General features: G+C 41.5%; 2 protein-coding genes across 2 annotated transcripts; one reads left to right on the top strand and one right to left on the bottom strand.

Moving 5' to 3' along the window:
• Positions 1-2,484: 2,484 nt before the first annotated feature.
• chgb (chromogranin B) lies at positions 2,485-7,020 on the top strand. Its single transcript, XM_008398315.2, has 7 exons — positions 2,485-2,647; positions 2,828-2,871; positions 2,968-3,058; positions 3,986-5,312; positions 5,461-5,560; positions 5,715-5,825; positions 6,753-7,020. Exons 1-7 carry the CDS (start codon positions 2,608-2,610, stop codon positions 6,831-6,833), a joined length of 1,794 nt encoding a protein of 597 aa, XP_008396537.1. The 5' UTR covers positions 2,485-2,607; the 3' UTR covers positions 6,834-7,020.
• A 133-nt stretch (positions 7,021-7,153) lies between these two features.
• trmt6 (tRNA methyltransferase 6 non-catalytic subunit) lies at positions 7,154-13,449 on the bottom strand. The gene is made up of 12 exons (XM_008398313.2): positions 13,148-13,449; positions 12,866-12,996; positions 12,261-12,370; positions 11,625-11,716; positions 11,457-11,540; positions 11,242-11,366; positions 10,945-11,115; positions 10,119-10,279; positions 9,943-10,028; positions 9,167-9,269; positions 8,428-8,514; positions 7,154-7,757 (listed from the first exon to the last, which is right to left on the bottom strand). The coding sequence occupies exons 1-12, from the start codon at positions 13,252-13,254 to the stop codon at positions 7,596-7,598; spliced, it is 1,419 nt and encodes a 472-aa protein (XP_008396535.1). The 5' UTR covers positions 13,255-13,449; the 3' UTR covers positions 7,154-7,595.
• Positions 13,450-13,750: the final 301 nt, after the last annotated feature.

The following is a 13,750-nucleotide window of genomic DNA, read 5'->3' as shown; positions in this document are numbered from 1 at the left end:
GCGCAGGACACGGCTGCGTGTGGAAAGTGTCCGATTCATCGGTTCAGTGGTTTTAACACCGAGTAGATGAATCATGCGAGCCGTGACGAGACCTTTTCAAGAGATTTTATCCGCAGCAGAACTTTACTCTGCTCCTGCTCACTGAACACAGCACGTAAAACTGAAGTGGCCCTCCTATAAATTACAGCAAAGACCGAGCCTATCGACAGCTGTAGATGAGCACGGATTGCTTGAATGCACAGTACGCCATCGAGCATTACACTTCCGTGCACGGATCAGTTATTATTTTACCACAGCGGAGGCCGTCTGCAGTAACAAATATCCGTAACCGGTCGTGTTACACATGAGAAGCGCACCCAGGCAGATTTATGGAGCACGGAGCTCCCGTTTTGCTTGCAGCCACTGCAGTTTCTGGGCTCCTGGTTTCCAAGACATGATTGAATTTGTATGTGCACATTCTGGCACAAAGGAAAGGTCAGTGGTCGCCGTGTAAAACATCTCATCGCCACACGCTTATCATCACACTTGAGGCTGAATTATTTTAACTTTTGTGAATGAAGGTGCGCGCAATGGGGGATAACAGGCGGCTGCAGGAGGGAGCAGGCAAACATGAAGTGGCCAAAAGAGACGCTGTCAGACGAAATTTTCGTTTGGGTTCAGTATGTTTGAGCTGCTCATTTCAGTTTGGTCCAGTCCAATCCCAAATTTATGATACAGTTTTACGTAAAAAAGCTGGTAAGAAAAGAAAACTTCTGACTTTAGATTGAAAATATGCCCTCAAACACATTCAATTTCTGGCAAAAAGAAATTGGGGCCTACTCGGCTCCTTAATGTGGCTCTTCGTTCTTCTCACTCTTCGTCATCCACTCTTAATTGAACTAAAAGCGCAGGCCTAATTCCAACTCAGTAGCTTACTAAAATCTCCTAACTGTATCATTTACAAATCAGCTATGGCTTCGTGTGGAAGGGCATTAATTTTGTCCAGGCTACGTTAAATTGCATTATTCATTTCAAACATGAATAAATCAGTATATTCTTGATTTTCTCAATGTTCAGTTCACAATATCCTAAAATGGATGTAGTAACGTTTGTTTTTGTTTTCTCTTTTCTTAGTCTTGACATGAGGTGGCACATCTTCTGCTTTTAAAAAGTTAGATTTTCTCCATCTGGCAATGGATGGAGAAAAATCTGGTGCTCAGATTTGTATGCATGATATTCAGCTGAGTGGACAGTTCAATAATTATTTTTTTTTTCCTAGAGCAATGCTCGCAGATGTAAGCATTATTATGTTTCCATGTAACGTCACACGAATATCAAAATCAAGCCATAGCAACGAAGCATGTTGCTGTGGCTTTATGAAAGAAAAATCATTTTCAATGCTTTCTCATCATCAGAACAAGCATAAAAAATCTAGATGCTGTGCTTCAACCTCCTGAGGTTTGAAGCACAGCATCTAGATTTTTTATGTTAAAATAAAGTCAGAAATCCATCCATTCATTCATTCACGGGGCAACTCAGTGACTCATGAGGTGAATAAAGGTTTAGTGCAATGCAATCTGACACATACGCATTAAAAGCAAATAAAGTTATTTCCTTCTCAGCAGAGTATTCATTTTGGATCTGAATCCTTTCTCTCTGCAAATTCTAACCCTCTCATAACCAGAATTATATGGACGTTTCTGATGTATTTTTGATGTTAAGGCTGTAGAATAATTTCAAAAAGTGCAGGGAGTGAGTGCACACGCTCTTTTTTCCCCCAAGTTAATTTAACTTTCAATGCCTCGTAGTAAGTCAGTTTTACTGTGTGTGTCTGATTACAGTAAGAAAGGGTGAACCGGGTGGCGTGTGCAATGGCACAGATTAAACAGTGGGTGGCAGTGTCATCGATGACCCGCATGTAGGGTTTATTGAAACAAACCAAATCGTGCATATACACGAGAATAGCTTCTTTTTTTTAAGTTCTGGGAAAGTATATTTGAGTGTCGGGGGTTGATTGGAATTATTAATTCCAATAATTAAATTAAAATTAGGAGTAATTGTAAAGCTTATTTCTACCAGTTACTGTTTCAACTATAATTTATTATCCCCTCGCCAAACTTCATTTTCAGCAGTTCCCCTGCTTATGAATCTTCCAACTATTCAGGTTATTCAGGGATTAGGCACCAAATTATATAAGTCTTCGTGATGTTTTTGTTGTTGTTCAACACCCCCCTGTCCCACCAGGCTTCTCATGATGAGCAAAACTCCAACTGCAACATCCCCCTAAATAAAAAATAAATAAATAAATAAAAACAAACATGCAAGCTATCACCTGGATGCATCGTGACACTGACTAGATTAAAGAAATTCACTCCCGAATAAATATCGACCTAGTTGTGAATCGACTTTCGTTCAGGTCACTTTTCCTTTGCGGGTCTAATGAGTCATGACATCATGTCTTCCTCCCACGCTCCCCCAGCCCACTCCCCTTGCTTTATTTGAAGGCTCTCCTCGCTCCACCTCCCCAGTCAGCGCTGCTCTCTCCTGCCGCTGCAGAGGGACGAGAGACGAGAGCCTGATGGTACAACTGGCTCACTTTTTCTCCCGTCGTACCCTCACTACGGCAAAATGAAGCCTGCGCTAATCGTGGTTTTTGCTCTCCTTGCAGGTAAGGGTGAATTATTATTTTTTTATTTCACAATTTTTTTTTTCTATTTTTATTCGTTTTGTTTTGCGTTTTTTGTTTTTGCATCCGTACAGACAGTTGATAAAGAGTTCAGCACCATGGACAGAGATGAGTCTCGCAGCTTCGCATTTGACTAAATCCTACTTTTTCATTTTTATGCAGAAACTGTCGCGCTCCCAGTTGGCAAAGAGGGGCAAAAAGATGTGGTATGCTTGAATTATTTTATTTTTTACATTTTCAACTCATAACATGATCACGTCAGTATCTTGAACAGAATAAGATGATTTCTTTGACTTCTGCAGGTTGCACGATGTCTGGTCGAAGTCTTGACCAAAGCGCTGTCCAAGCCGGACGTTCATTTGGATCAGGAATGCAAAGACATTCTCCAAACAGGTTTGTTGGAAAAACAATATAACTCAGGTGTTTATATACATATGGCTAAATGCAAAAGATGCTTTGTTTTTTTTGCTCTCAATCGGGTTTACACACTATACATGTGTTTATTTTTGTAATTTGTTTGTTAATTTAAGGTAACAATGACTTCTTTATGAGGTGGGGGAAAAAAAGAGTACTTTGCTTTTTTAATCATTTTTTTATAATGAAAAAATAAATAAAAAAGAGGCATAAGTATCCAATACCACTGTTTTGCCAAAATTTCATGTGCAAATCTTTTGGGGGTATTTCTGTAGGGGTTTTGCAAGTGACTCAGTTTTTGTTGTTTTTTTGTAGATTTTTCTAAAAAATAACTCATACTTAGTCGAACTGAATGAAAAGCATGAAAAGCATGTTTTAGGTCTTGCCACAGATTCCTAAATCAGCTGTATGTTTAAGGAGGCTAATTGTGCTGAAATCTCAACTTTTTCTCAGTTTTTTGCAGGTTTCTTAAAAGATTGTCCCTGCATTTAGCTACATTGACCTTTTCCTGAAAACTATGATCAGCTTCCTGGCTACTATGCTACAACAAAGCATCTCCACACCATTATACAGCCACCACCATGTTTCACAGTGGAGATGGACAGATTGTTGTGTCAGTTTTCCTCCATACTGAGCAACCCTCAGTTGGGTTTCATTTAACTAGAGCATCTTTTTTACTGCACCCCTTTGTGCCAAACTGCACAAAGGGACGTCTTAAAGCTTTCTTGTTCATAAAGCTCAGATTTAAGTAACTCCGCTTTCTTTCCACTCTACAGATATTGATCTATTCCCAGATGTTACGCCGTAGATTAAGTTTGCAAGACCCTCTTACATACTCTAAAGACTGAAATCAGCTAATCCAGTCAAAGTTCACAATCATTTTTTTTCTTTGTTTTTCCTTCATAGGTGTCAAATATGCCCCAGTGAACAAAAAGACTACAGAGGGGACTGCAACACAGGAGGAAATCTCTGACGCGGGAGCCCCTACGGCAAAGACGGCGGACGTCAACGACATTGAGGCACTGCTGAAATCTGTGGAGGAAAAGAGGGAAACCCCCGAAGAGGAGCGGAACCAGGAATCATGGAGTCTGATAGAGAAGCGGGATGGGGATCAGGAGGAAGAAATACGAGAGAAGCGGAGCAGCTGGAGGCCAGGGAGATTCCACCAGAGGAAGAGCAAACGAGGAGAGGAAGATTACGACCGCAGTCAGGAGAGTTGGGGAGGCCTTGAAAGGAGGTACAACGACAAAGAAGAAGAGGACGGAGAAAGTGAAGAACGAGAGAAGAGGAACTGGAGGCCCGGAAGGCACTACCAAAGAAAAAGTAAACGGGATGAGGAAGACGGGGAAGAGGCAGAGGAGGAACGCAGTCAAGAGTACTGGGATGCAGACAAGAGGCTGGAGAACGAGGAGGAGGGGGAGAGAGAGAAGCGCATATGGAAACCCACACATCGCTATCATCACAAGATAAAGCTCCACAGGCGCAGCGACGAACCATCCGAGGGTGAGGGATACGAAGACCGCAGCCAGGAATCATGGGATGTTGACAAGAGGAGCTGGAAGGCTGGCAGATTCCACCAGAGGAGACACAAGCGCGATGAGGAGCTATCGGAAGAAGCGAGGGAAGAGCCTGAGGAGGAGCGAAGCCAGGAACATTGGGACATAGACACTGGGAGAGAAAAGAGAGAGTGGAGAGCGGGAAGGTATCACCAAAGGAGGCAGAAGAGAGATGAGGAGCTTTCCGAGGAAGCAAAGGAAGAACCTGATGAAGAGCGAAACCAGGAATATTGGGATTTTGACACCGGAAGAGAAAAGAGGGACTGGAGGCCGGGCAGGCATTCCCAAAGGAGGCACAAACGTGACGAAGAGATTTCGGAAGAAGCCAGAGACGAGCCTGATGAAGAAAGGAGCCAGGAAGCCTGGGACTTTGACACAGAACGAGCTAAGCGGAACTGGAGGCCCGGCAGGCACCACCAGAGGAAACACAAGCGCGCCGAAGAGCTCGGAGAGGATGGCAGGGAAGAGCCGGAGGAAGAGCGCAGTCAGGAATACTGGGATTTTGACAAGAAAGATGACAAAGACGTAGAGATAGAAAAGCGGATCTGGAAGCCCACACACCGGTACCACCACAAGAGGAGACTTCACAAGCGAGGATCGTCAGAGGAAGAGATTGAGCCAATTGGCGACTCGGAAGAGAACGCAGAAGAGGAAAAGGACAGAGATGAAGCCCTGAGGTATTCTTACAAAATTCTTTTGTTCTTTCCCTTATACGCAGCGGATTGTAGATTTTCTATTTTGAGTTGTACGACACAAATGGACCAACATGAACCTGCTGGGATGAACTAACAGAATATTTGTGGCATGTAAACTGATCATTTTTAGGTACTTGGCTGAGAAACGCAATCCCTGGATTGACAGAGGCTATTACCACCCAGCCTGGTATAAGAGAGACTCAGACGAACATGCTGCATCATCCGCTAAGGTGAGCCTCTCGAATGATCATTTTAGTTTAACCTGTTTGCATTAAACTTTAATGAAGCTTTCGAAAGTTTTAGAACATGCCTTTGATGCCCGTAAGTACTGCCATGCCAGAGCTCATTGCTTAGATGTCTAATTGTTCCTTTTCATTGTTTCAGATGGATGAACTGACCCAGCTGCTTAGTTACAAGTTAAACCAGCTGGCTAACCAATCCACTAAAGAGGAGGATAAGAGGAGTTCGCAGCAGAGAGAGCTTACACCCCAGGAGGTTCAGTCATGCTGTTTTTTGACTAATTGTCCAAGTGTACAGCTTTCTTTATGTTTGAATATCTATGCAAAGACAACAACACAAGAACACATTTTGTTGAAGTGCACCATTTCAACTGTATGAAAGTCATTTGAGACCGGGATGCAGCCAAAACATGACGGGTTTATGCATATTTGCAAGGCTTGAGCAGAGCGCATTTATTTTACATGACGTCTCTGCAAACGACACAAACCGTATTTGGTTGACTCTGCCTCGGTCTCACTACGGCACGTCTTCTTGTTTACCCCGTTCGACTTCCCCGCGCCGGTATTTTATGACTGCTGCGGTAATCACACCGAGGAGCGAATGATTGGAGTCTCTGAGAGCAAATCAGCCCAAAGATACTCATAAAAGTGTGGAGGACTTCTGCCTGCAGAGGCTTATCTCATCTCATACATTAGAGCGGGGAAAAACAAATTACTGAGGCAGCGTCAAAGTGATTCATTCGTTCCACGACGCTGCATCTCGCAGGATAAGAAGGGAATATGTAACCCAGGCGAGTTATTAACCTATTAGAGGGGTCCTCCTGACATGGGGAGAGGTTTAAATGTAATGTCAGATTTCTTTAAAATATAACAATACATTTCATAAGTGTGCAAAGTAAATTGCTATTTTGATAGCAAAAAAAACAACAAAAAGCCAGTTTGGACAGTTGTGGGCAATTATATCTTCATAATTGCCAGCTTCCTGCGTCACGTTTAAGCCCAACAAATTAAACTGGGACCCTTCTTCCCAACTCAACCAAACTTTTATTGAAGAGCCGGTGAAGTCAAACTACGCTTAATATTCCATAAACAATGTTTGAATGGCATAAAGTAGTAATTATATAACATTTGTTGGTTCCAGGTCTTACAAATAAATCCTTTATTTCCCTCCACTCCCCAACAGGAGAAACAGCTGGAAAACCTGGCAGCGATGGACATGGAGCTGCAGAAAATCGCAGCCAAGTTGCATGACAAGACCGCATAAACCCGGAGCATTTCACTACAGCCTGTGACCCATGCCAAGTTACTGTGCATCTACCTATTTAATGGGCTTTGTGTGAAAAAAAAAAGAAAAAATAAAACAAAAAAAATTGCAAGAAAGCTCACATTCTACCTGCTTTACTCGATGTATTTGTGATGTTACGTCAAAATTAAAACAGCATGGGAACGGCTTGGATGTTTACATATGCTTTGTGACGATATGAAAATGTCAACGGAGACCAATTATTGAAATGTATTCAACGGCTCTCGTTCTGTTGGCGCTCAATAAAAAGAAAACAAAAAACAAAACGATTTATCCTGGGACCAAATTAAAGTTGAATTTATTTCCAGAATGAATGCGGTTCACAGTCCACAGTTTATTTTCCAGGCATTTTTATTGTGTGTAAATCCAGAAGTAGATAAAATAAACCTACATTAGTAACTTTACTTGTATAGCGAGTTACTAAATAAAATACAACAGCTTTAACAATAGCTGTCAAGGGATATAACACAAACTTGTCACTTAAAAGAAATGAATTCAGCCATCTCTTACATAAAGGAGCACATGGAGCTGAGATGACCTGATTTTTTTTACCTCTCAGCTGATCTGAGGACAAAGACAGGAGAAAGTGTTCTGATGAATACAAACCAGACACCCAGTCTCCTTTTCTGCAGCAGTGTCGCTTCAGTTCGACAGAGTCTGAAGTAAAATCCCTGCAGGTGACACCACCGTGCCTCGGAGAAGATCTGATCCTTCTGCGTGTGTTTACCCCTCGGAGTCTTTCACTTTTTGTCTCTTTGGAGCTGGCTCCTCAGCCGGCGGCGAGCCTGCCGGTTCAGAGTGGTCCGTGGCCACGGTCGTCCCTGAGAGGAGGTAGCCCCCGCCGCCGCTCATCAGGAGCAGAGGATGTGTCCTGTCAGGCAACACCTGGAGACAAAACGAGAGACGAGTCGCGAGGAATCAACTCTGGGAGAAACGAGTCCGCCTGTTGTCTGCTTTGCACCTCAAACTGGCGCAAAGGAAAGTTTCTTACGCTTGGAATGGAGCGCTTACACAAGTGTAAAAAGATTAACGAGGTGGCAGAAAATGAGAAGTAATGATTGAGCTTGATGTTTCATCAGTCAGTTTGCTAATTCTACCACTAAATGCAGAAATTATTAGGACACTTCATGATAGACTTACAAATATGACTAACTGCTCTGCAAACCAATGATGCCAATGTTGGTTTAAACATCAGAAATGCAAAATTATACAATTGGAGACTATTAACAAAAAACATATTTTTCCTACATATTTTTGATGCAGAATTCTACAATTTAGATGTACTCACACATTTCTCAGTACATTTTGAAATGGACATAAAAGTTCACCATGGCTTACAGTGGATACATGGATTATTAGATAGACAAATCTACACAGAATGGATAGATGTTCATTTTTCTAATAAGTTCACAAACTCTCTTCGATAAGTATTCAGATGAGGAAACCACCTAAAATAAATCCTCTGTTTTTTCCTGACCATGTAGGAACCCTGACAAGTAAAACACTGGATTTTACACCAAACAATACAGTAGTTATTCACGGTGGCGGCATTTACCTGGTAATGCCTGAGCCAGGTGTCGGTGAGCATGAGGTTGACAGTCCCACCTTGTTCCTTTAGTTTCGTGTAGCACTCAATAAGTGTCTGAAGACGTCGAGTCAGAAAAGGACAAAAACAAAGGATTTAAATAAGAAAATGCATTAATTGATATGTTCACAGGAAGACAACTGATATTCAGCCAGACTTCTGTAAAAACAGAAGTCTGTATCGTTTCCATCTGCAGCTCTTACTGGAAATTGTTCCCCTATAGTAAATTTTCCTCAAAAGATATAATTAGTCACATCTTGAACTTTAGAAATAGAAACCTCAATGTATTTTAATGTGACAGAGCAACATTAAATAGTGTGCGATTTTAACATAGAAAAAAATAAATAAGTATAAACCTCTGAAAAGTGTAACTAAAACCTCTGAAAAGTGTAACTTCAAGTTTTTTGGGGGGGTATATCTCCACTAGCTTCGCACATCTGAAGATGAAAAACTGATCTCCATCCTCCTCTGCATCCCTACAGCATGACGCTGCCACCACTATGTTCCACACAGATGATGGTGTGTTCAAGATGATGTGCAGTGTTCATTTTTTATTTATTCTTTTACAATTGCAAAGCGATTTTTCGGGACTTTTGTTCAAAAAGTCGAACTTCCATAAAGGCCGGTTTCTAGTCCAACAGATACGAATATCTTTGAAACATAAACATTTATTCTTAAGAAGTAGAAACTGAGACATGAATTCTCTTACCTCTTTGAACTGAGAGAAGACTACGAAAGGCCGGGAAGGGGAGAGGAATTTAATCAAGCCCAAGAGAACAGAACAAGGGTGAAAATGACTCGCTATCACCAACCTGCAAGCAAGGGAAAAAAACAAAACAAAACTGATGATCAAGCATACTTGTCTAACAAAAGAAAGCAAAGTCAACAGCACATTCTGTAATTGGAAATGTGCAACAAGGCAAGATGGTAATTCAGCTCATCAGTGCTTCAAGCAACATAATACCCACAAAACGTCTTACAGCTGCACGAGAAGCTGCCGAAAAGGTTGATTTAGGACAGAGAGGAAAACTGTCTGTGCTCCGTTTATTGTTTACAGCTTCCAGTAAAGCCGGTATGTTATAAAAAAGTCTATGAGCGAACAAGATCAATACTTGTACTTCTGGCAGAGATGTCAGCTTCTTATAGCTCAGCCATCAATCGTAAAAAAGCTATAAGGTCTTTTATTTAACGTGGGAGTTAACTACAAAGCAATCAATTTGTTCACCTTGGAAGAGCCCTGCACGGTAATCACTTTGAGCCCAGAGAAAGGCAAATAATTTTTTTACGACTATTATGGACGGAGTTAATGATTTAATCATTCATAATTTTTCCCTCTGTGAATGTGTCGTAATGGCTTCTGCTTGGTACACTGAGCCAGGCCAGGAGGAGAAAGAGGAGGAGGAGGAGGAGGAGGCTGCTGCTGACAGGAGCAGAGTGCTGCAGAGAAACGAATCTGAACGCAGAGGCGAAGAATCGGAGACCAACCCGTCAGCGTTACTGGCTTCCAGCAGGGCAGCTGCGGCCGCCAGCTTCCGGCGCTTCTCCTCCAGCTTCACTTTTCTTTCCTGAGCCTAAAAGTGGAAATGCATTCTGGTTACAAAAACGCAAAATCGCTTTAATTCGATAGATAATCAGCAGAATACGGCGTGGCGTTAAAATACTTTTGCTTCTTGGCGTTTCTCCCGCTCCAGTTTCTCCTGGTCTTGGCCGGCGTCGTCGCCGGTGTTTGTCCCCATCCTCTCGTCGGCTGGACTGCCTTCCTGCCGTTCCGCCTCAGGCTGGACTTGCTCCTGCTCTGCAGCCGCATTCAAGTCCTTTTCTTCTGCAATGTTCGAAGAGATAAAGCACAGCGACCACATACATAAATGGAGACAATTTGGGGCAACAGAGTGAGGATTCTGAACTGGGTTCTGAGAACAGAGCAATGAAAATAACTCACTTTTACCTACTAAAACCTAAACACATTAGATAGGGAATTTTTTAAAACACAGTGGCTGAGCATCTGCAGTTTGTTTTGACTGTAGCAGGTCCTATAGGTTTTATTGCATATCTGTGCAAAAATGGTAAGCAAACAACAGAAGGTAATTCAATCAGTTTGTGTTCTATTTTATGATTATGCACCATTTTGTATTTGTACACAAACATCCAATAACATACAGTGAAGTTTCAGTGGCCACCATACTGGCTCCAAAGCCAACCCAAATAAATATATACATTAATAACATTAAGAATAGAATAAAAAAGCGTTAACATAAATAAATTATATATACTTCTTTTAGCTAAGCCCCCCCTTGTGAAAGTTCTCTGGAGGAGCCACTGTGAAGTTTGTGGCTGTGATGTGAGAAAAACTTGAAAAGTTATAAACACTTTTTGTAGAGCTGCGCAAGTAAAAAAAAAAAGAATTAAGAAATATAAATCCTGGATGTCATTGGCAGTTCAGCTCTAATTTGTAGTAAATCTGTCAAAAATTATAAAAGAATGCCCAACCAGCAGTGGGGTCTTTGGCACCGGTGTCCAATGTGCCTGCCAGCAAAGCGTTGACGTGGCAGATGGGAAACTCATGCAGCATATCGTGAAAGTGTGCGGGGAAGCCAAAACACTCCACCCCCGCCCGGACCGGCCCACCTCCGGGGTACATCTGAATCACCGAGCCGTAGCCTGGACAGGGAGGGAAGAGAGAGTAATTACATAAAGGGCAAAAGAAAGACTTCGGTCAAAGTCCGCAAAGACGGACAAAATGTTTAAAACGTGGACGGTGCACGCAGCTTGTCAAAGAAAACTTGCCTCCCATTCTCTCCATGATGGCTCCCAGCACAAGTCCAGCACAGGTCTCAAACACTAGCACTTTACTGCCAGCGTGGATGTTTCCCAGAGTCAGCATCTGTGCCAGTGTGTCGTACCGCAGATGGCTGCGTCACACGGAAACGCACATCATCGTTGCGATCAAACCGACATTTAATCCTCTCAAAAATCTGCCGATTTTCAACGTGCAGCCTCACCAGATCTTCCCCGGTTCGCGGCCGTGGTACATCATGGCTAGGATGCGGCAAGTTGGTTTCAGAACCGTCACCGTGTTTTCATACCTGGGAGTGAGTGAGATGAGACCAGGAACATGAACACATCACACCGATTGAGGCCTGCAACCGTTTTCAGTGTTTGTGACTCACTTTTTCTTCTTCTTCTTAATGTACTTATCCTGGGCATATTCAGTCTTGTTAGTGAATGTCGAGCTGTTATCTATGAGCTGCTGAATGATTTCCTGAGGTACACACACACCAAAAAAAAAAAAATGCATTAACTCTCATCATTTCAGTTCATTATTAACCAAATATACGCTGAGAAATCAGTTGGTGATCAATATCGAACGATTTTCTGCATGACCAATTCTAATTGGGGATTGATTACCTGGAAAGGGAAAGACTGACCTTTTTCAGATTAGTAAATGTGCTTGATCTCGACAGAAATGGGTTAGATTGACAACAATATCCCTGGGAGCTGACGTTGATACTGAAGGACCAAGACTTAAAAATTATTGCTGAACGATACGGCTGAAAAACATAAGACGTAAGCGTTTCATTTCTGTTGATATCGATTATTATTGATTTGTTTTTTTCTGGCTCTTCTTCTACATCTTTAGGTGAGCAAGAAAGAAGAATCACTAAAACCACCCTCATAAATGAGTAAATGCGATTACTGTATTTGTGGATCTTTAGAGATGAAGGGCAAAAGAAAAGCTTCGGTCAAAGTCCGCAAAAGACGGCTGAAATGTTTAAATCGTAACTTTGCTCAAGTTACATTTGTACCTCGTTCTTCAGACCTTGCTCTTTCATCGTCTCAATGTCGTCTCGGGTGAGTTTCTGTGATTTCCCATCATCGACGATGTTTCTGTTGTCTGTACCTGCCACCTTCACATCTAGGAGCCACACAGAGAGACTGTGAAACAAAGTTAAAAGAAAGGCGCAACAAGATCTCTGCATTTAAGCATATTTATATTTACGCAACCTGTAAAAGGGCATTAAAAATAGCTGGATTAAAAGACAGATTTTCTCTATTTTAAATGTAATATATGTGTAAATTTGACTTTGTTGAGGAAAATTACAAATTTGGCCAAGTTGTGAATTTTGATGAATGTGTCGCAATAATTCCTTCATACGCCTTTAAAACTAAATGAAGCAACCTGATCCTTGAGCATTTTTTATGTGCTGATCACTTCTATTTTAAACAGATTAATTTTATTCTCCACCAGTCTTATTTGATTTGCACATTTTCTTCATTCCCTAGTTTTGAAATTTCTTCAGAATTTCAGTTTTCAGCTTGGAAAAGACAGGTTAGCGTAAATCTTCCAATTTGGATATTTGGCACGGGGAGAAAAATTAAATCTCACAATGGTTGAAAATGTATGGCACACCTGTGGAGCTTTCAGTTTCCTTGTCTTCCTTTGGTTGCAACGTTCCTCCAGAGGCAATCTCAAATGTGGTGCTGTACAGATGTCCCACTACGTTATCCAGCAAGATCCACTGCTTCTCAAAGATCACCTTTCTGAGTAAACCAGCCAAATCCTGTCAATCGTCAGCATTCACTCCAGCACCAGATAAGCTCAGCTTACCCCTCTCTATAAGAATTTATCACATAATAAACTGAAGCTGTTGCTTCCCTGTTTAAGTTGAGTATATTAACATTTCAGACTTACTTCTTCCGCTGAATTTTCACCGCTTTGTAGACATCCCCTCGTTTTAACACTATGTGGTCTCCCTCTTTGATTCTGTACTCATAATCATCATCTTCGTTTTGAGCCATGACAAACTGTGTAAAGCAGCTCAAAACACAGCTGCTGGAGAAACGCTACCTTCAGCTTAATATTTAGAACCGCTCTAAGTAAGGCGAAGTATAAAAAGGCACTGAATTATCCTGAGCCGTAAACAAAAATGTCTTAAATTGATGTTCACACGTGTTAGCGTTCACTTCCCTAGCCTCTAATGACGTGTCAAAGAAAAGCGGAATGACGTTTCAGAATAAGTGCCATTGATTGGCCGAGTGAACGTCAATCATATTTCTGTCCAATAGGGGCGAGGTGCGAGTCAAACGGAAGAAAAAAAGTGTAGGACTGCAGCTTCCTTTGAGCTAAAACTGAAAAGTAGAAATATAAAATAAGTTGTAAAAATTATTTTTCCAGCTGTAATATTTAAACATGCAAAAGACATTAATTAAATATATGTGTTGATGTCCAATAAAATAAACTAAACTATTTTATTTTGGGGGCATTTATTTATTTGTAAATATATAATTTCAAAGT

This window comes from Poecilia reticulata, linkage group LG21 (genome assembly GCF_000633615.1).
Source record: "Poecilia reticulata strain Guanapo linkage group LG21, Guppy_female_1.0+MT, whole genome shotgun sequence".
NCBI lineage: Eukaryota > Metazoa > Chordata > Actinopteri > Cyprinodontiformes > Poeciliidae > Poecilia > Poecilia reticulata.
The sequence above is the reverse complement of the archived record's forward strand: the minus strand, read 5'-3'. Positions and strand labels throughout refer to the sequence as shown.